Source organism: Pecten maximus, chromosome 12 (assembly GCF_902652985.1).
Source record: "Pecten maximus chromosome 12, xPecMax1.1, whole genome shotgun sequence".
NCBI classification, from domain to species: domain Eukaryota; kingdom Metazoa; phylum Mollusca; class Bivalvia; order Pectinida; family Pectinidae; genus Pecten; species Pecten maximus.
The window spans coordinates 19,221,809-19,246,209 of NC_047026.1; the positions used below are offsets into that span (position 1 = coordinate 19,221,809).

The 24,401-nt window shown below is 39.0% G+C and overlaps 1 protein-coding gene across 2 annotated transcripts; it reads right to left on the reverse strand.

Annotated features, from left to right (window-relative positions):
• Positions 1–1,943: 1,943 nt before the first annotated feature.
• Positions 1,944–24,187, reverse strand: LOC117339361 (testis-expressed protein 36-like). 2 transcript variants are annotated; one of them, XM_033900903.1, is made up of 5 exons: positions 23,874–24,187; positions 10,302–10,442; positions 6,046–6,078; positions 4,299–4,379; positions 1,944–3,369 (listed from the first exon to the last, which is right to left on the reverse strand). In XM_033900903.1, exons 1-5 carry the CDS (start codon positions 23,922–23,924, stop codon positions 2,926–2,928), a joined length of 750 nt encoding a protein of 249 aa, XP_033756794.1. In that variant the 5' UTR covers positions 23,925–24,187; the 3' UTR covers positions 1,944–2,925. The 2 variants fall into 2 exon arrangements, with proteins under 2 accessions (XP_033756794.1, XP_033756795.1); XM_033900904.1 differs by lacking the exon at positions 6,046–6,078 and having other exon boundaries at positions 23,874–24,185.
• Positions 24,188–24,401: the final 214 nt, after the last annotated feature.

A 24,401-nucleotide genomic window follows, 5' to 3' on the forward strand; every position in this document is an offset into this window, starting at 1 on the left:
TCCAAAATCAGAGTAAGAGGTCGCAATACAGATGAACATACACCACGTATGTCGGTGGATTACAGCAAAAGTATGCGCTATCTCAAGTTCAGAAATAAAAAGCTTGACATCAAAATGTCACTGCAAATATTATGAACGGAAGACAAACTGCTTGTGATTCAATGGGGCCAGAGCACCCCGACCACATAATAGAAACCAGTCTTGTATTACGGAATGAACTTTCTCCTTCCTATTCTCAATCAGCTTCAGCCACAAAAGTAAAACAATTTCAGAAGCCAAGCCAATAAACATCTCCAATGCTAGCTATATATGTACAGTAGCACGCTTACTGCTGTTGAGGAGAGGTTAAACTTCATAATACTTCATTTATTTGGCAACCAGACTCGATAGAGTATGTCATTGCTGAGTGAAACAAAGAGGTACAATAGACACAAGACATTAAACATATCAATATAAATTGAGAGTAAGATACAGCAGGGAAAAAATGTGGGATTTCCCCCCTGGTAGTCATCAGTGAGGCTTTGGCCCTGAAGTATTGATACCTTAGAGGCGACAGGAAAATCTCAAAATATGGATGATGAAGGTGTAATATATGTCTAGAATTTTGAAGGAAAATAACAGCTGAAATTTTGGGAAGTAATGATGCTGCAGCCGTTCACGACCTCCCACCCACCAGCAACTCCTGACTGATGTGGTCAAGTGAGCAATAACACAAGTACCGGAGAGCTGATAAGGACATGACATCGGCCTAGAACTTAGTTACCCCATATCGCTATAGCCACAATGTTATCTAAAGACGAGAAAGAAGTAATTTATTCAGAAAGATGTCATCTCCTAGATGTCTTGGCTTTAGACCGGCTTCAGATACACTCGCGTATTCTACTGGAATGTAAAGAGGTGTGAAAGGGAGGAGTCATTTCTCACCGATATAAGCCGCTGTGGACGACCAAACATAAGAAAAAAAAACATTTCAGCTACATTCGATGAAGGAAAACTGCCCGATAGATACATTGAAAATAGTATTAGCATCTTTGTTGTAGAGAAGTATTACTAGACATATCACTAGATCATAAGCCTCGTTTTTGTCGATATATAAATGTATATATATATATTACCTTATAGGTTGCTGATGTGCCTGTTGCGTGGTATCAAAAAGTCGTTGTATAATTTATTTTACTCAGGAGAATTTTTTTACAAGTTAAGACAAAGAACTCGTGTACATATTATTTCCATAGGCACCCGCTTGTCTGTTAAGATCCCCTCCCCCCTATATTGCATGGGTTAAAGACGAGTCGAGTGCCTGTGATTATTTTTATATACATGCGGCAATTTTTGATGTCGTTTTAAGGAGGTGAGTCTACTACAAATCATTACCTATTGAATGGAGCTGCTGCGCCCATTTCCACATTTACCCCCTTTTTTCTTTACATCCATCCATCCTCCTATGACACTGGCTGTTACAAGGACGTTTGAAACATCTTGGCTAATTCCGTTAAGGCTCAGAAAGTTAGTCCGAGCCATCGTGACCTTATTTGGAAATACACTATTTCCTTATAAGTCACACGTGTTCGATGTTTCCTGACATACCTTGTGGTTTTGTAGTCACACCCTAGTTATCATTTTGAGAATGTGACTTATCCCGGATTTGACTTGTATTTTCAAGACGGGTGTCGTCGATGAGGCAAAAGACGTTTACTCGTATGGAACACCTGGTCCTATCCTTTTTCAGCAGCCCCCATGCAAATATGTATTTTTATTTTGTCCGTTTGACTTTGAGTTGGAATCATGTGTCAGTTATTATGGCGGTATTCTTTATTGTTATGTACGGAATTTGTCAAGATGCCGTGATTGTACAATTATGTTACACCCGTGTATTTTTAGAGTTTGTGAAAAGATAAAATTACCATGATCTGTATTATATGTTAAAACAATAACAGATAAGATGAATTTCAAGAAATATTTTATTGATTCATTTTTTCAAAATATATGCAATAAGCATACGTATCACAGATTATATATGAAGAGAAATAAAACAATGGGGAAATAAGGCACCGTGATAACAATTACTGGAAACAAGCATAAAAAGTAACAAGGTTGAACTAGAATATTAACGCTAACATAGCCAACGATCAATTAAAAATTTACTTCTTTTAAGGATATCAATACATAATATTACATATTTGGATCAACCAGATCACGAAATGTGATTTGATACCATCATTATGTTTCTTCGAATGCTTGGTTTGGAAGGGAAGAATTTATAAACAAGGGAAATATAATTATTTATAATTATATTGAATAAAATATATATTTGTGACACACTAGATGCATCTTTTAGGGAAATATAAATATAATATACTTAGCCTTTATCACAGACCACTTAAATCATATTACATGTACACACATTTTATATTTAGTACAACTTTCACTCCATCGGTCGACTCTCTGTTAAATCGTTATATAAGATAAACCCCCAGCGTTCTACTTCATTAAATTTTCCTTCTTATTTTCACGAAATCCATTCTGTTAATCCAGAATATATAAATATTTTCTGCAACAAAACCACACATGACGATTGAAGCATTTAACATATATATAACAACGATTCCACCGTAGACCTTAAAAGGGTGGAAAGGCAGACAGTAACATCACGGAAGGGTGGAAACGAATGGACAACAATTAGGTAATAACTTATATAACATGTTACAGAAGAGGTGCCAATTTGAACAAAGATTGAGCATTTAAAACTTAATTACTGTGGTAATTTTAAAATCTAACAATTTAACATATCTGCTCAGTCGCTTCTACTCCGGCTTTTCTAGCGAAACTTTCACAACATTCCCGACGTGCTTACTCTTCGCGTCTTCAACGTAAGTCACGTGACACTTATACCCAGCAGTGAGGTCACATGTGTGCAAGATGACGTCACTGTGTTCCTACAGTAAAAGCAGCGCCATATCTATTAAATTCATTATTAATTAACGGTTCGTTTTTTCTATCGTATGGGGGATATATTTTCCGGAGTCCGTGGTTGGAATATTTCCACGCATTGTGCTTTAGGAATGGTTCCTGAGACACGGCCAGGACCTGAGTTGGGGTTTTGTGAGGGACGTCCGGTTGTTTGAACCAGTGTGTGGTAGAGGTGTTGAGCTTCTGGGAGCCATTCTGTGGTGATTTGTACTGTTTAGGAAACCGCCTATGTATAGGGGGCTGTTTCGTGGGCGTGCCCATGAATGAGTTCCCGTACGTGGTGTTCAAATCTCGGTCCACTGCGGAACGCCCAAAGTGTTTCAGGAAGCAGGTTTCCGTGTGGTGAAGTCTCAGGTCTGGAAGTATGATCCTTCGGCCCTGTGTCCGGTCATCTCGACCCTGTAACAAAACACATAAAGGTCAGGTTCTAGTTAATGGAGTGTCTCACCAATATACATCCATCAAGATATACAGTAGCGTTTCATCGTTATATTTTAGCGTCTCATTGATACATCTTATCGTCTCATCAATACACAAATACGGTAGTGTCTCATCAATATACAAATACGGTAGTGTCTCATCAATACACATAAGATAGTGTCTCATCAATACACAAATACGATAGTGTCTCATCAATACACAAATACGATAGTGTCTCATCAATATACAAATACGGTAGTGTCTCATCAATATACAAATACGATAGTGTCTCATCAATATACAAATACGGTAGTGTCTCATCAGTACACAAATACGGTAGTGTCTCATCAATACACAAATACGGTAGTGTCTCATCAATACACAAATACGGTAGTGTCTCATCAATACACAAATACGGTAGTGTCTCATCAATACACACATACGGTAGTGTCTCATCAATACACAAATACGGTAGTGTCTCATCAATACACAAATACGATAGTGTCTCATCAATACACAAATTCGGTAGTGTCTCATCAATATACAAATACGGTAGTGTCTCATCAATACACAAATACGGTAATGTCTCATCAAGCTACAGTACAAGCGTCTCGTCAGTATATTCACGGACATATATTACAGGTATCTAAATCCTTGGGATATCGTTGCGTCTCAAATACATGTCTCGTCTAGATCACAGTACTAGCGAGCGTCTCATCAATATATCGTTGCGTCTCATTTATATGCAAATACCCCATCAATAAACATTTACGGCAATGCGTCATCGATATATATTGTAGCATGTCATCAATTAAGGAAAACGTCTCCTCAATGTATACTGACGTTCCGAGGTACATTACCAATAGTTCCGTTCCGGAAGTGCACTCTCCCTATTCCGGTATACTTACGTCTCCGAAGTAGACTCCATGGTCTTGGAAAGCATTCCTGTTGTCATGATCGGAAAATTTGTTGGACGTCTTGTAGTTAATCTGTTGCAATATAAGAAAGGTGTGGTTTAGAGAGATCATACATAGAGAATGTACTGACAATATGAAATTATCAGATATACTGAGTAAATTGATAAATCAGTGGTCCATCATATACATCGTGTTTATCAAATATTTTATTTTCTAAAAGAAATACAAACTTATTATGACGAATGATGCGTCCGGCCACCTCTAACATTCTCGTGTACCTTGGACTGTTCACTTTTATTTTGTTTTTCTATATGAATGTAATTTCAGGATTAGTATATTTATCCACATATCTACATTGGTATTTTAAATAGTATTTCCGTTGACAAGTATAATTTGGCCCTCCCTATGTATATCTGGCCATATACATCCAGTAAACACACGAACCTACACGTGTGTTATGTATCTGACCATATACACGTGCATTATGTATCTGACCATATACACGTGCATTATGTATCTGACCATATACACGTGCAATATGTATCTGACCATATACACGTGCATTATTATCTGACCATATACACGTGCATTATTATCTGACCATATACACGTGCATTATGTATCTGACCACATATACACGTGCATTATGTATCTGACCACATATACACGTGCATTATGTATCTGACCATATACACGTGCATTATGTTTCTGACCATATACACGTGCATTATGTATCTGACCATATACACGTGCATTATGTATCTGACCATATACACGTGCATTATGTATCTGACCATATACACGTGTATTATGTATCTGACCATATACACGTGCATTATGTATCTGACCATATACACGTGCATTATGTATCTGACCATATACACGTGCATTATGTATCTGACCATATACACGTGCATTATGTATCTGACCATATACACGTGCATTATGTATCTGACCATATACACGTGCACTCAGTAAACTCACATGTTTACACATGTATTACATTTTAGAGGTGCATGAATCCAACATATCCGAAAATCCTATCATACAATCAAAATCAAAATTTGAATTTGTAAGTGAACTCAAACATACCATAGACTGTACATGTGTGTGTATAGCATATACATGTGAATCCGACCATACAGTTGCATTCAAACATTACATTCAAACATACACGTGATTTCGGCCATATATCTGCATACAAGCATACACATGAATCAGGCCATACTTATATTATTTATTTAAACATTCAGGTGAATCCGATCATGTACATATACCAATCGAGTTTACACCCCACACTACAAACCTTTTATCTATACAAAGGTCTCACTCTGCTCATATCTACAAAGCGCTATGGAAAACCAGTTTAGCGTGAAATCTAATTCAATGTTACGTTTGTTATTAATCTAATATCTCTATTTATAGCAAATATCACTTATAAAGCAACGCAAGTTCGTTAACCTGATCATACACGTACAGGTATACCTACCACCATTACTTATATATATATATATATTGTAATTTCTATTTCCCAATAAACCAATAGACGTGTATAAGGTATTATTTGTCTAACTGGTTCACACACGAGTGCTTCTTTGAACTAGCTAGTATTAAATACTCTAGCTACATAACACAAGTTTAGGGTTATAAAAATAAAATATTAAACAACTCCTTCACCAAAACACCTAAATAAAATACCAGTCACCATTCAACGACAAACCAAACTGGGGAACTTTACTTTGTCAGAACAGACCGATTCGGTGCCATCCAACTGAAAACAAGTAAACCATGTTAGTTCTCTTTATTCTGGGTACTGATGTGGCAGGGTATTATCTCAACAATATATAACAGTCAGTCTTTGGGGATGTTAATGTGACAGATAGCTTATAATGGGAACTCTTTGTGTTCTATAGCAACTATTTTAACTTCATTTTAAAGCTGAGAAACGTGCCAGTCTGTGCTGTCGTGGTTATTTTTTCGGGAAGAACACCTTACCCTAATTGCTCTGTATGGTATGCGATGGGCCTCCCGTATGTTGTTCATTGAGGCAGTCACCAACTACTACAATGTTATCCCGCCTCAAAATGACCCTGGCTATTCCCGGGGCTATATACCCACCAAACAAATAAATCCTTTTTTTTGTATTTGTTTTATATCCTCCCAAATACGATACCATATGTGTTACAGGATTATAATACCATTTGATCACGTGACTTCATTGTGATGTCATCGGTCCAATATTTTGACGAAATCGTTTAATTGTTCCAAGACGTCGATAAACTGACAGTAGGAGAGTGTAATACCGTTTTATGGCCCTATAACACACGTTGAGCTCGCTAATAAACTAACATATTAATTTAATTTTATCAGCAATATAGCAGTGCGCGTTATTAGACCATAATACCACTTGCTAAACGTGTAAACGTCCGTTCACATACAGTGTGTTTAAAACGAAATGTGCATTATCCCGGAAATTGTCAATTTAATGATGACGATGATGAAGTGAAATCACCGGAATGTTAGCCTCTCAAACACTTCACGATATAAGCTGTTTTATAACGACACATAAAAACCTATTTTTTCCATTTAGATATGTATACATGTATATAATAAAGCGGAATAACATTCCCATTTTAATTGGATTCAGTTTTATTTTTGTTCCACTACCATCTATATCCGTTTCTAAAGCAAGTTGATTAATCAGATAAGGCAACGAGTGGGAAATGAAATGAATAGTACTTGTACTTGCAAAAATAGATAAATAAATATTATAAATAAATATCGAGTTAGGAAAGTACATGTAGCTTCCGTCGGAAACCCACAAGACTGCTCTATTGTTTGTAGGTTTCCGGCGATGACGTGACCTATGCCATGAAGAAATCTCATACGTACGTCGTTCATGCCTGGCATTAAGAGCCAGCGGCGAGTGGCAGTACGATCCCCGCGGTAGAAATAAGCCATCACAATAGTGGAATGAGCATTTCAAGTAAAATATTCAACAAGGACAGATGTTCCAAGACGTAACACAAAGCCACTAGATTTAAAGTGTCGATATACTGATGCTCTAATATCCACGGTGTGATAACCTTACGCCTGACTTTGGAGTAATAATCAACCGGAAATCCAGACGACAAGTAGAGATAGGCGAATCTTCCAAAACACAGCATGTATTACACAATTTTCACCAAAAATATGAATCCATGGACTATTTAAGAAACACAGAAACCGCAGGCAACGGTTCTTGATCTTGTTGTCGACAGAGACCAATGTTGCTATGAGGTATATATTTTTAAGCGCCGTGTGGAACTGTATAAAGTCTATGTGTGAATCCGACAAGGATCTGATAAGGATCAAAACAATGGCTTAATCTGACACGACAGGCACAATTCCAACAACACAGGATACCAACCATTCCCTACTCTATGGACAAGCCTACCGAAAGCTCTGTCAAACACTTCTCGTTGTCCCGCCTCTATCACATGCCCAAGTGATATTGGTCACTAGAATTTTCCCGTCCCTCTTCCGTGTCTTATTTAAAGAATGATTGATATTGGTCACAGGAATTCATCCGCCTCTATTTCACGTCCTAAAGAACGATTGACATTGACCACCTCTATTTCACATCCTAAAGAACGATTGACATTGATCACAGGAGTTTCCCACCACTATTTCACATCCTAAAGAACGATTGACATTGGTCACAGGAGTTTTCCCGACTCTATTTCACATCCTAAAGAACGATTGACATTGATCACGGGAGTTTTCCCGACTCTATTTCGCATCCTAAAGAACGATTGACATTGATCACAGGAGTTTTCCCGACTCTATTTCACATCCTAAAGAACGATTGACATTGATCACGGGAGTTTTCCCGCCACTATTTCACATCCTAAAGAACGATTGACATTGGTCACGGGAGTTTTCCCGCCTCTATTTCACATCCTAAAGAACGATTGACATTGGTCACAGGAGTTTTCCCGCCACTATTTCACGTCCTAAAGAACGATTGACATTGGTCACAGGAGATTTCCCGACTCTATTTCACATCGTAAAGAACGATTGACATTGGTCACAGGAGTTTTCCCGCCTCTATTTCACATCCTAAAGAACGTTGGACATTGGTCACAGGAATTTTCCCGCCTCTATTTCACATCCTAAAGAACGATTGACATTGATCACAGGAGATTTCCCGCCTCTATTTCCCGGGGACGTATTTATGACTATAGTGGTACGGTGTCCTCGGGGGCGTATTTATGACTATAGTGGTATGGTGTCCTCGGGGACGTATTTATGACTATAGTGGTATGGTGTCCTCGGGGACGTATTTATGACTATAGTGGTATGGTGTCCTCGGGGACGTATTTATGACTATAGTGGTATGGTGTCCTCGGGGACGTATTTATGACTACAGTGGTATGGTGTCCTCGGGGACGTATTTATGACTATAGTGGTATGGTGTCCTCGGGGACGTATTTATGACTAGTGGCATGGTGTCCTCGTGGACGTATTTATGACTATAGTGGTATGGTGTCCTCGGGGACGTATTTATGACTATAGTGGTATGGTGTCCTCGGGGACGTATTTATGACTAGAGGTATGGTGTTCTCGGGGACGTATTTATGACTATAGTGGTATGGTGTCCTCGGGGACGTATTTATGACTATAGTGGTATGGTGTCCTCGGGGACGTATTTATGACTATAGTGGTATGGTGTCCTCGGGGACGTATTTATGACTATAGTGGTATGGTGTCCTCGGGGACGTATTTATGACTATAGTGGTATGGTGTCCTCGGGGACGTATTTATGACTATAGTGGTTATGGTGTCCGCGGGGACGTATTTATGACATAGTGGTATGGTGTCCTCGGGGACGTATTTATGACTATAGTGGTATGGTGTCCTCGGGGACGTATTTATGACTATAGTGGTATGGTGTCCTCGGGGACGTATTTATGACTATAGTGGTATGGTGTCCTCGGGAACGTATTTATGACTATAGTGGTATGGTGTCCTCGGGGACGTATTTATCCTAAGTATAGTGGTATATGCTGTGATTGTGATGTCGTAAGTGAGGATATATCTATACACCTATACACCGAGGCTTATCAGTGTTAATCTTTAATTAATGTGGAGATGAATTAAAGATTTATTGATATATGACTTTAAGTTATGAGATAATATCTAGTGTCATTGTGACAAATACACAGAGTACACATATGATCTATTTGTCATCGGCCGATATAATACAGTTTACGGACTAGCTGTTTAAATTTAAGGTAAAGTACTTTAGGTCGTTAATTTTCCACAAGTACTAAAAACGAAAGTTGGGCTTATTGGTTATCAGACTTGATGTTTGTCAGAGGGACAACTTCACAGACAATGTGTGGAACATAGAATTTTAAGGTGACGTACGATTTGTCAAACCTCAACATTGAAGACCATTTCCTGGGGGTAGGGGTTCCGTTACCATACCAACAAGGTAGATTATCATATAAGTCACCAGAAAAAATATCATGCACACACAAAAAAGACCACACAATGGTCAGTAAACACGGCAGTCAAAAGTAGTCAAACGAAAATATCCACACACAAACACACAAATCCTTGGCGGTATGGTGACTGGCACGGTACTGACTGGAGCACATTTACAAGGAACAGTTCGCAACTGTGTACAATCATGACCATATGACGTTATGACGTATACATATTCGAGATCGCAAATCCAATGAAGTCACGAAATGGAGAACACAATAAAACGTGGCTAGTATTGAAGAATGACTGTTATTTGTCACATGCTGTTAACAAATGTAACTAATTTGAGGCTTAGTATGAATTAATTCATCATTTCTTTGTTCTACTGCTATATGTGACAGTAACATATATCTTCTGGAATGGAATGATAATTAAGATATACCTGTCAACAATTAATATCTCAAGAGACCTAACATGTGTACATCAACCCTGAATACCCCCTTAACATTGACATGGACTCACCTCTGTTTTTGACCGGAAGGGTGCCGGGGGAGGCTGTGGTCGAGCCTCGTTCTCGCTGTCGAAGGGCGCGGTCAACATGATCCCGGTACTAGTGGCGGCTGTTCGATGTCCTCCCGCACTCTCCGACCCCCGGTGGTTAAACTGTAATCAGAAGAAAATGGTCCTCATTACATCCTCGTTTTGGAGTCGGGTATATTGAAATATGCTTTGACAACAACATATATCAACTTATAACCCTCCTTATGTTATATATTAAACTGATTTTCATTCTAATTATACAATGTAATGTATATACAATGTATAATACTATTGCATATGAACATGCATTTTACACAGACATGCAGATACAGTAACTTTTGAAATTTGTTTCATCATCACTGTTTTTTTGTTTTAATTTGCGGTCATATGTTTATTTAATTATTTATGTTTTACGGGAGAAGACGGATTATAAGTTTTAAACTTGTATCTGATTCCATTTGTATATTTGCAAATAATATGTTTAAAACACATTGTTGGTCCGGGTAGAAGCGCGCGAGGGGTCTTACTGTGGGAGGAAACCGGAGTACCTACGTAGACAGGCACGTGAACCCATACATTTTCGCGTCGAAGAATCAAACTCCAACCGGTGAAAGGCAAGTGTGTTACCGTGCCGTACATTTTTTCATGATACTATAGCAACTACAACTTCAGATTTCATAACAAGCAAAAATTACACACTTGTCATAAATGATATATAATATAGCGACAAACACAGTGCAACTTTAAAGTACATGTCTGAACCCTAAAACTACACACTTACACCCAAACCCAGGAGTCAATATGTCTGAACCCTAAAACTACACACTTACACCCAAACACAGGAGTCAATATGTCTGAACCCTAAAACTACACACTTACACCCCAACACAGGAGTCAATATGTCTGAACCCTAAAACTACACACTTACACCCAAACACAGTAGTCAATATGTCTGAACCCTAAAACTACACACTTACACCCAAACCCAGGAGTCAATATGTCTGAACCCTAAAACTACACACTTACACCCCAAACACGGGAGTCAATATGTCTGAACCCTAAAACTATACACTTACACCCCCAACACAGTAATCAATATGTCTGAACCCTAAAACTACACACTTACACCCCAAACACGGGAGTCAATATGTCTGAACCCTAAAACTATACACTTACACCCCAACACAGTAGTCAATATGTCTGAACCCTAAAACTACACACTTACACCCCAAACACGGGAGTCAATATGTCTGAACCCTAAAACTATACACTTACACCCCCAACACAGTAATCAATATGTCTGAACCCTAAAACTACACACTTACACCCCAAACACGGGAGTCAATATGTCTGAACCCTAAAACTACACACTTACACCCAAACCCGGTAGTCAATATGTCTGAACCCTAAAACTACACACTTACACCCAAATCCAGGAGTCAATATGTCTGAACCCTAAAACTACACACTTACACCCAAACCTAGTAGTCAATATGTTTGAACCCTAAAACTACACACTTACACCCAAACCCAGGAGTCAATATGTCTGAACCCTAAAACTACACACTTACATCCAAACCCAGGAGTCAATATGTCTGAACCCTAAAACTACACACTTACACCCAAACCCAGGAGTCAATATGTCTGAACCTTAAAACTACACACTTACACCCAAACCCAGGAGTCAATATGTCTGAACCCTAAAACTAAACACTTACACCCAAACACAGTAATCAATATGTCTGAACCCTAAAACTAAACACTTACACCCAAACCCAGGAGTCAATATGTCTGAACACTTAAACTACACACTTACACCCAAACCCAGGAATCAATATGTCTGAACACTAAAACTACACACTTACACCCAAACCCAGGAGTCAATATGTCTGAACACTAAAACTACACACTTACACCCAAACCCAGGAGTCAATATGTCTGAACCCTAAAACTACACACTTACACCCAAACACGGGAGTCAATATGTCTGAACACTAAAACTTCACACTTACACCCAAACACGGGAGTCAATATGTCTGAACCCTAAAACTACACACTTACACCCAAACACGGGAGTCAATATGTCTGAACCCTAAAACTACACACTTACACCCAAACCCAGGAGTCAATATGTCTGAACCCTAAAACTTCACACTTACACCCAAACACGGGAGTCAATATGTCTGAACCCTAAAACTTCACACTTACACCCAAACCTAGTAGTCAATATGTCTGAACCCTAAAACTACACACTTACACCCAAATCCAGGAGTCAGTATGTCTGAACCCTAAAACTACACACTTACACCCAAACCCAGTAGTCAATATGTCTGAACCCTAAAACTACACACTTACACCCAAACACAGTAGTCAATATGTCTGAACCCTAAAACTACACACTTACACCCAAACACGGGAGTCAATATGTCTGAACCCTAAAACTACACACTTACACCCAAACCCAGGAGTCAATATGTCTGAACCCTAAAACTATACACACTTACACCCAAACCCAGAACTCGCATAAATTCACTAGATTTTTGTTAGTTGGCACTGAATGTCAACATGTTTTAACAGAATTGACTAACACATGCGTTTAAAATTTACCACTCGACAAGACGTACGTTTTCGAATGTAGACGATCTCTCAAAAATCCGTTTCAATATTTGTGGACCGTCGTACACACATGGAATAAACATGTTGATCGCACGATCTTTCCTTTGAAAAGCAGCTTAAACAAATTTAGATGCAAACGATCGATATTTCCTGATTTAAATAAACAAATTTGAATTATTCATTGCGATAGTGGGTATACTACTTAATACTTCACGACAAAGCTGGCTAGTGTCGGTGTCTGACGGATGAAAAGGTAAATCTACTGGAAATAACGTATGGTTAGTCATGCTAACAGAGGTCCATTTAAATCATCTCTATTAGTAGTCAAATCGTGTATTTTAAATATACAGTTTATGTTCTTATTCGACTTTACATGTTCAATAAAATTTAATGTGAATCAGTCTAAGAAAATTTTGTATTTTTGCAATGTTCCGGCACATCAAATCCGTGGTTCTAATGAACTAAACTGAAAACATCGTTTGATATACAATCAATAACCAAGTTTAATGATATTCAATATTGTATCATTATGATCTACCAGAGTTACTCCCCTTAGTTTTACTCTGTCGGTATACTGACATGATGATATAAGCTTGGCAATCGATGATAGCCGAAAATGTATTATATTAATACTCTATTCGTGAACTAACTTTAGAAACAGAAATAAGCTTATTTTCAAAATTTATCTGTATAATGACTTATGGATAAGTTCCTAGTTTTGACGAAATTGGTCGAGATGTTGCGATTGGTCATTTCTATAGCAACACATCTACTATAATGGTCATTGTTATAGAATGGCTCTATTATTCATTGTTCAGTTTCACTTGTTAACTTAAATAACCTTTAGCTATTCATAGACAATAACACATTGTTAAATGCTGGGTTTTACAGTCTGGCTAAGAAATTGAATACGAACCAAAACGAACGTTTCAGATCACATGCGACTTCGCAAATACAAACAATAATATGATGATTTGTTGTACACCTCTCCGATACAAAGCTCTCCCTGTGATTTTAGATTTGCGCACGAATGAATTCAGAGCTATGTTTTAAACTCGACTGGTCAACAACATATTTAACTTCGGTATTAGCCTATACTTCAATATTTAAATTTCAAATGAACCATTATAAGTGAGCGATTTTACAGTACAACATTTTTGTATTGCAGAAGTGTACACAGACATTTGTAACGGAAGGGATCCACTCAAGCAGTGTCTAATTTTAATGTAATGCTGTAACCGTGAATATTTTTTTCAAAACAAAACGTTTGTTTCATACGACCCTGCTGACGACCCCTAATTTTTGTGTCGACCATAAAATTACATAGCATATACGCAATCCCATATGATAACGCCTGAAGAGCTTGCTCTCAAAGCATGTGGAAGCGCTTGTGATTTTCTGGGTTATATATATATATATACATGTATATATATAACAAAAAAACAAACAAAAAACTACAATATATAACCGGAATCATATTTTACGATTACAGTTCATATAAATGCCAACTTCCTTGGATGTAACATTGATGATATAAGTCTTATTCATTAAGAAACAAAACGCCATCATTTTAAAACAGATCAGAATCAAATTAAATTCCATGCCGATACAATAAACAAGTTAAGACCACAAAAAGGTCAACATGACGACCCCGTAACTGCATGTATTTTTAGAAGAAAAAACATTTGCCCTTAATCCTATAAGTGCAACACTTGAAGATCGGACGATTCATCGACTGTGGAACGGAAGTAGACTATTTATCCTAGAGCTGTTTTAAAACGGGCAGTCTGATTGGTTGACAATTATAGTTAGTAATGTTAACAACTGTCCACAAATTAGATTTCCTAAGTCTATTCCTGTTCCACAGTCGATGAATATTCGGCTATTACGACCGCTTCCGGTCCATAGCCTCATCTTTAAATCATTGTCACATGACAAAAGAGGATTCTAAACGAAAGTACATTGTGTGTATTTGATATTAAATGAAGCGAAGCTCACCCCCACACCTTGTTGATATAGTAGGAGGTAATGTTTTTTACGATAAATACTAAGAAGATGCAGTCGTCTGTGGTAACAAGAACAGCAGCATTCTCCTTAGAGGAACGACAACTCTGGTTATAAAATGTTACCAATATCTACCCAGAGTCGCCTTCCTCTTACACACGTATACATACCTCTGCCACTGGCGAAAAAGTAGGTTAAACCGAATTATAATTAGCCTAGTAAAGAATGAACTATTTTAACTTCAATGTCGAAATCTTGTGTAGAAACAATCCATCCAAATATAATCCTTTCGGTTTGGATTAAAACATTGTAGTATATAAATATGAAACAAGTTAGTGAATGACATATCTTTTGCGAAGATAGTTTGAAGATGTAGCCAAATGTCTTGCCGTTCAGTTTTTTGACAGGTGTACGTAACGACAACCTGACACAGCTACATGTATTGACATTTTGAGAAAACCGCGGTCGATATTATTTAATCCGCCACTATCAATTCTAAAAGCGGTAGAAATATATTCGATAAAGAAAAGGACCCAATGCAGATTTACTAAGTGACGTCAGCTCTAAAACAGAGATACAAATACCGGAAGTGGTGTTCTTGAATACCGGATGTAGTATTACTGTTTAATATCGATGTGTTTTAGGAGCCTTTGCAGTTCGTTACTCCTATTGTCGCGGCGTTGACATTGAAAACTCGTTGGTGATCGATCTGTCATGAAGAACCACGCACCGCTGTAGCAAACACAATGACGACATTCGTGTGTTTTTTTATGTCAATATTTTTTATAAACAATTAATGCTGGCTTGTACCACATGAACAAGGACGAGAAACGTTGTTGTATTGATCTTTAGACTACGCTGTAATTTTCTATAAGCACAGAGGCACGAATTCCCAAACCACGGTCAAATGCGTCTAATCCCTGTGATGACACAGGACATGATGTAGGTGTCTACACGTGCCATCTAACTCTTGTTATCTATAATGGGCAGATCTTTCTCAGTCTAAACATATGTTTATCTTAGGTTCTAGCTGTGTAATAATCGTTTTTGCTTGTAGTCATAAAGAACAATATGGTTTCACGACAGCCATCTTTGTTTTCAGTATCACAGTTTGTATCATTATTTCTATCTCTACTAGTACTCTAAATACCCTGGTTCAATATCCCCAAAGTACGGTTCACCTGTCCGACCACGTGATTTTTCTCCAGGTACATTGACAGTCAAGTTCCTCCCAAAATGACCCATGCCCTACCTGCGAGCGAACTCGCAAAGACAAATGATGAAGAAAGACAATTGATGACTCGTGTCATGATCTACAGCACCTAATCGCCTAGCCACAAATACCTGCAGCTTATACCACTACACCACATCCACGTTCCTAAATATATATCTGTGAGAACCATTCGTAATTTCGGTTATGAATTTATTTTTATATGCCACGATAAACGCGTTCGCTTATCTTTTAATGTTATCATTACAAGGCCAAAATGAGTCACTAATGTGACGTTGAGGCGTTTAAAAATATTGGATGTCTCAATTTCACCTAAATCGTTTAGATTATTTATAATACAGTTGCATTGATCACATGGATCTTACAAAGGAAGCACAGTCATAGCGACGCGGGTCTGTTGTCTAAACCGGTAACTATTTACATATCAGAATACAGGTAAAGTTGTGGAAAGCTCAAAGCACACTTAACATGTCACCGGGGTGTGATTTAGCATAACTAGCACATATAAATTTAAGTATGGAAAACAGATATTTATGCAGGTAGAACCATCATTCTAAAACCAACAAAACGACAATTGCTGCCATACCATTCTACATTAAAAAAATCACTGCATATTTATCTGAATGCATTTAAGAGTTATAAAGTAAACTTTATACAACGTCTTGAATGTCCGTCCGAGCAATGGCTTTAGTTCGTTGCTTTGATAATGAAACGGGCAGATGTTATATACGTGTTTTAGTTTGGAAGTCTTTTAAAAAGAGCAATATAGGAAGTACAGGCAAACATCGGTTTCTACTGTAACATACACCCTTAACGGTCTGTACCGTAACATACACCCTTAACGGTCTGTACCGTATCATACACCCTTATCGGTCTGTACCGTAACATACACCTTTAACGGTCTATACCATAACGTACACCCTTAATGGTCTGTAACATAACATACACCCTTAACGGTCTGTACCGTAACATACACCCTTAACGGTCTGTAACATAACATACACCCTTAACGGTCTGTACCGTAACATACACCCTTAACGGTCTGTAACATAACATACACCCTTAACGGTCTGTACCGTATCATACACCCTTAACGGTCTGTACCGTAACATACACCCTTAACGGTCTATACCATAACATACACCCTTAACGGTCTGTAACATAACATACACCCTTAACGGTCTGTACCCTAACATACACCCTTAACGGTCTGTACCCTAACATACACCCTTAACGGTCTGTACCCTAACATACACCCTTAACGGTCTGTACCATAACATACACCATTAACGGTCTGTAACATACACCATTAACGGTCTGTAACATACACCCTTAACGGTCTGTAACAAACACCCTTAACGGTCTATACCATAACAAACACCCTTAACGGTCTGTACCATAACATACACCCTCAACGGTCTGTACCATAACATACACCCTTAACGGTCTGTACCATAACATACACCCTCAACGGTCTGCACCATAACATACACCCTTAACGGTCTGTAACATACACTCTTAACGGTCTGTACCATACACCCTTAACGGTCTGTACCATAACATAACCGTAACATACACTCTTAACGGTCTGTACCGTAACATACACCCTTAACGGTCTTTGCCGTAACATACACCCTTAACGGTCTGTACCATAACATACACCCTTAACGGTCTTTGCCGTAACATACACCCTTAACGGTCTGTACGTTAACACGTGTTAAAATTGGCTTTCGTGAGATTTGTGGCTACTTGAAATATACATACTATGTAAATAGCCGAAGCCTCCACAAACACAGACATAATCTTTATCGATCTGCCTGCTAGGTGATTATAAAAATTAAATCGATCGTCAAAGTATTTACAAAAGAAGTCGTTACGGTATGGCCCTATGTTAGACTGCGCCGGGGTGAGAGTACCAGCACATACATTAGAGAAATATTGATTGGTTTTGTTTTGGCATATTTTTGACACGATGAATAGCCAGAGATAAGGGGGGGAGAATCCAACTGGCCCGTGATTAACATCTGAGAACATTTGATATAGAACGATATGAAATGTTCTTGGTACAGTTGAAACAAATTGTATATCCCCAACATCATTCTGGAATATTGTCTATCACTCCTTCCTTCGCTATACTTTCACTATGTATAACTGAAGAAAGGTTAGATTTCGACAGATTTCTTCACAAAAATATAAAGTGTATCAATATCTTCAACGATAGTGTTTCTACTATAGAAGCGGGATAACATCAAATAATTAAGTGGTAGTATACATAGGATGACCGACCAGGCCCCTGTGGAAGTATACATAGGATGACCGACCAGGCCCCTGTGGAAGTATACATAGGATGACCGACCAGGCCCCTGTGGTAGTATACATAGGATGACCGACCAGGCCTCTGTGGAAGTATACATAGGATGACCGACCAGGCCCCTGTGGAAGTATACATAGGCTGACCGACCAGGCCCCTGTGGTAGTATACATAGGATGACCGACCAGACCCCTGTGGTAGTATACATAGGATGACCGACCAGGCCCCTGTGGTAGTATACATAGGATGACCGACCAGGCCCCTGTGGTAGTATACATAGGATGACCGACCAGGCCCCTGTGGAAGTATACATAGGATGACCGACCAGGCCCCTGTGGTAGTATACATAGGATGACCGACCAGGCCCCTGTGGTAGTATACATAGGATGACCGACCAGGCTCCTGTGGTAGTATACATAGGATGACCGACCAAGCCCCTGTGGTAGTATACATAGGATGACCGACCATGCCCCTGTGGAAGTATAAATAGGCTGACCGACCAGGCCCCTGTGGAAGTATACATAGGCTGACCGACCAGGCCCCTGTGGTAGTATGCATAGGATGACCGACCAGGCCCCTGTTGTAGTATACATAGGATGACCGACCAGGCCCCTGTGGTAGTATACATAGGATGACCGACCAGGCCCCTGTGGAAGTATACATAGGATGACCGACCAGGCCCCTGTGGTAGTATACATAGGTTGACCGACCAGGCCCTTGTGGTAGTATACATAGGATGACCGACCATGCCCCTGTGGTAGTATACATAGGATGACCGACCAGGCCCCTGTGGTAGCATACAAGGAATGGTCAGACCCCTATGGTAGCAAACACGAGGGGACCAGACTCCAGTGGTAACATACACGGGAGGATCAGACCTCTGTGGTACCATACACGGGATGGCCATATCCTTGTGATACCATACACGGGATGGTCAGTTCCCTGTGGTAACATACACGTGGTGGTCAGTTCCTGTGGTAACATACACGTGGTGGTCAGTTCCCTGTGGTAACATACACGGGGTGGTCAGACCCCTGTGGTAACATACACGTGGTGGTCAGTTCCCTGTGGTAACATACACGTGGTGGTCAGTTCCCTGTGGTAACATACACGTGGTGGTCAGATCCCTGTGGTACCATACACGGGATGGTCAGACATACACGTGGTGGTCAGTTCCCTGTGGTAACATACACGGGATGTTCAGACTCCTGTCCTAACATACACGGGATGGTCAGTTCCCTGTGGTACCATACACGTGGTGGTCAGTTCCCTGTGGTAACATACACGGGATGTTCAGACTCCTGTCCTAACATACACGGGATGGTCAGTTCCCTGTGGTACCATACACGGGATGGTCAGTTCCCTGTGGTAACATACACGAGATGGTCAGTTCCCTGTTTTGACATACCCGAGTGGGCCCGGTCCCTGTTGTAATTTACACAAGTATGTGATTGTTTAGGGTATACATTGAGTGGGTGGGCGTTAAATAATTAAACTCTCATGGCTTCGTGTAATGACATTGGATTTGTGATGTTTATATATTTCTATACAGGACATTTAAACTAACCGATGAGGTTTTATTTCAGAATAAAAATCCGTTATTCTTCCAGTCATTTAGGACCGCGTAGTTATCGAGTGTCGTTAAAGTTGGACTACATACGTGTATATATACACGTTTTTTCTTCTCTATTGAAAGTCATCGGACCGGGTCTAAGGACAGCACTTCTGTCATTGAAAAGTCGTATATAAATGAAATGTGACTATTGAAATGCCGAACGTAAATGAAATGTAGCCATTGTATAATATACCCTTTAAATCACCGAATCCAAACAGTCGTGTCAGATTGGAGTGCCTTGCTCAAGTGCCCAGTGTGATCTTCTGTCGATAAACACACGTATTAGATAAATGATTTATTTTTTAAATCTTTGATAAACTGACTATCAATATGGCTAAATAACTGCAAATGAACAGAGCTGACAGTCCGGTTAATGAATTTAGGTACAGACTATATGATACTGACCACATCGATGTGTTTGTATATACAAAGGTACCAACTGACCATGTCATGAATGTTACTACAAAACTGACCAATATAAAAACAGCAAAAAATACCAGCATGCAACAAAACCGTAATTCTGACTCAAAATCGATAAGACAGTGACAAAATACCAACAAAATATAGGTTTGCCTAGAAATCTTTGGAAATACCATTCGAGAAAGACCAGGTGTTCCTAATTAGAAAGCGTCTTCTGCTTCATACAGCCCGCGGCCTCTTAACTGACTATTCCACGTGTCTCACTACAGAACTGACCACCAGGTACAGAGGTCACTACAACTGACCATTTACCCTTGTCTCTGTACGCTGACCATTCGTTATGTATAGATCCCGACCAATCCAATAGAAATGACTGCTACTGTTCCCGTACATTGGTGTTAGGAATCTCTAACTGACCACATACAAATGACATTGTAACCTGACCACCCGTAAGTCCACCTAGACTGTCAGTATAGACAAGTGTCCTCATATCCCAGACAGTACCGAAACTTATCAATTGGAATCATGTTGACATTACTTACATGAGTAAATACCTGCTCAGTTAGAGTACACATACTCATGTAGGTATGTCAATAACAGGTATCATACCAACAGGTGTTTAATTAAAAGGCATTGATACAGGTAATAAGACAACAGTTTACATATACGGGAACTTAAAAAGTGTTTAACGAACATCGGTCCATTACCCAACCTTATGTATTACAAACACGTATTTAAAATTCGATTATCAACTTGTCGCAGAGGTCGGAGCACAAAAATGGCGCCGCGGATAAGTCAATATTGACAGAATAATTATGTACTTACATCTGTATAATGATCACGTTGCTATATCGAAAGATCAACCGTGCATACAAAATGAGAAAACAAACGAAATTATGTAGGAATGGTAACGTATTCGTACTAGTGTTAGCATTGCTGTAGCGGCCATTTGTTCGAGTCAGTTTATGATCACCCTGGCTGACAGGACGTTCCAACCCAAACTGTGTCTAATGTATACTCTAATCCGAAGATTTCTGATCTTATTTATCGACGTTTTAAAAATCTGGTAATCTTTGGATCATGTCGTGCAACTGACGCAAACACACATTACATTGAAGTGATTTCTGATATTTTTTATCGGCATTTTAAAATTCTGATAATCTTTGAATTATGTCATACACCTGATGTATACCCACATTGTATAGAAGCTGTGAAAAAATCAGCAACCTCAAATTTAGTTATAATATTGGTACCACATTATGCAGAGAAATTCTATTTTTCTGATGTATTACCTTGTCGACAGGAACCTGAGAATTAGTCTAGGTGGGTTTGGACTTATTCTAGTATGTACATGTATAGCACCTGTCTGACCCCCTAAAACGTCTGAAAAGGTTATGTTCACACTAGGATAGGTCCAAACACATGTACACCTAAACTCTAACAAATGCTCAGGTCCTTGTGGCCTAGTCTACAATGGGTATCATATTAGTCGCCTCAAAATGTTATGTTTTAGGCTTACAAACTCTACTTAGAATATCTTATAGGTAAGTATATCATTATCTACAAATAACAAGCAATGTTAAATTTGAGACATCGTGATAGCATAACAGTTTATATTTTGAACACGACTCCTACCATAAAATGTTACTGATGAGACGTTTCGACGAATTTAACAAACAATATGGAAAAAGACAATAAGGAAGTGGAGTGCTTATCATCTACAGCCTGACTTATTATCTACATCAAATCTGTTTGTTAACCTGTACTGACTTATTATCTACATCGAATCTGTTTGCTAAACTGTCCTGACTTCCGTGTTGGCTGTGGGGTGGTGTCTAGGCGATTGGGTGTTGGTGTTGAGGAGTGTGTATAGGAACAGAACTTTATTTAACCGATCGATACCTACGATACAATTATTAACAATAAACAAAAGGTAGGACTGACATAGATTAACACGATGACTGACAGGTTTGCATCTTTTCAATAATTCACAGAGTATTGTATTTCGGAAAAGGGAGCAGGTTTTCTCACATTTGAGTGGGGACGAGGAGATTGATTCCAAGCATAGTTTTTGTAGGTGCTTCGTGTAAATGTACGGCTCTTTATGGGTCAACTTGGGAGTTCTTCCAGGTTTTGAGCAGAAAAGGGGGCGGGCGGTGGTCACATATGAGAGGATAGTTTTTTGGGGGTGGGGCGGTGGTCACATATGAGAGGATAGTTTTTTGGGGTGGGGCGGTGGTCACATATGAGAAGATAGTTTTTTGGGGGTAGGGTGGTGGTCACATATGAGAGGATAGTTTTTTGGAGGTGGGGCGGTGGTCACGTATGAGAGGATAGTTTTTTGGGGGTGGGGCGGTGGTCACATATGAAAGGATAGTTTTTTGGAGGTGGGGCGGTGGTCACATATGAGAGGATAGTTTTTTGGGGGTGGGGCGGTGGTCACATATGAGAGGGTAGTTTTTTGGGGGTGGGGCGGTGGTCACATATGAGAGGATAGTTTTTTGGGGGTGGGGCGGTGGTCACATATGAGAGGATAGTTTTTGGGGGTAAGTGGTATTGTACCGGGATACATTATAACGTCATCCACAAATAACATATACAGTCTACCTGTAGATTTGTTTAAACCACATTACGTATAGACAAATAGGTAGCTTAAATATCACACACTGTATTCAATTAGCAGACTCAGCCCGTATATTGTTATGGACATAAAGCAGTATTAATAGAATCAGTAGTGTCTGTCGCGATCTGTCTCTTTATTGGAATCCGGTTACCACGTGTATAAGTACTATAGATAAAAACGTACGAACTCGTCAAGTATTTCTAGCATTACGTTCACGTATTCTACGGCTTTAAAGTATTATGTATATATATAATGATATACAGTAAATCTGCTTCGATTCTATCGGTTTTATGTCATTTGAATCAAGAAAATGTCACCAAATCCTGATTGTGTTAAACGCTAGATTAAGCAATTTTAATTAAACGAGGGTATATTCCTGGTGGTAGGATTGTGTCTGGGTATTTGTTCCCCAAAATATATCGGAAATGTTGGTACATACTTGTAATAAAATACTTAAATTGCAGTGAATTTATGTATGTCAAGTCCAAGTCTAGTTATTAAGCATTATGACTGCTGAACCATAAAGTATTTAAAAATACCGAGTTCATTTTAAGAGCTTATCGATGTAGCAAAAGCATTACAGTATATCAGATTATCTGGGATTATATTCAATACCGTGTGTAAACCAATGATATTGTATATCGAAACTAGCAAACGTCTATATAATAAATTTTGTACCTTAAATTAATAAAAAAAAAAAAAAGGGGGGGGGGGGGGGGGGGGGGTGTACTTACCCAGATTCCTTCCTTGGCCGAGGGGGGTGCAAACCTACGTCCACGGCCCATGTCTCACCTGGTTTTCACCTGGACACAATCACTAATTAGCACTCTCACCTATTCAGTAAAAAATAATCAAGTACGATTAAAAGTCATTATACTGGACGTATTCCGTTAGTTTGGGCCATCTCAGCAGAGCAGTTCTATACACTTGTCATACTTTCACTAACACAGTAAGTATGACCCGACAATATACACAATTCAATACATCAACTCTTATCTTATAGTCATTCCCATATCAGGTTATGCACACATGGTACCGTGGCACACATATCCATCCGCCAATACAGGTAAAACTTAGTCCCATGGAAACACTTATTACAGAACTATAGGTGAATTGATATAACAAATTATGACTTTATTATATGAAACGGTCATTTCTAAACTGAATTTAAAGTAAATTTTGGAGCAAAACCTTATTTCAGCATAATTTTTCATAACCACGCGGATTAATTTATTCGGGGTGGTTGCTAACGACGCTAATAG

Coding starts and splice junctions, on each gene's coding strand:
- LOC117339361 (XM_033900903.1), bottom strand. CDS start 23,924: ATGGGCCGTGGACGTAGGTTTGCACCCCCCTCGGCCAAGGAAGGAATC. Junction 6,079..10,301: donor CCTTCCGGTCAAAAACAGAG/GTGAGTCCATGT, acceptor ACTTGTTTTCAG/TTGGATGGCACCGAATCGGT. Junction 3,370..4,298: donor ATGGAGTCTACTTCGGAGAC/GTAAGTATACCG, acceptor GTTTTGTTACAG/GGTCGAGATGACCGGACACA.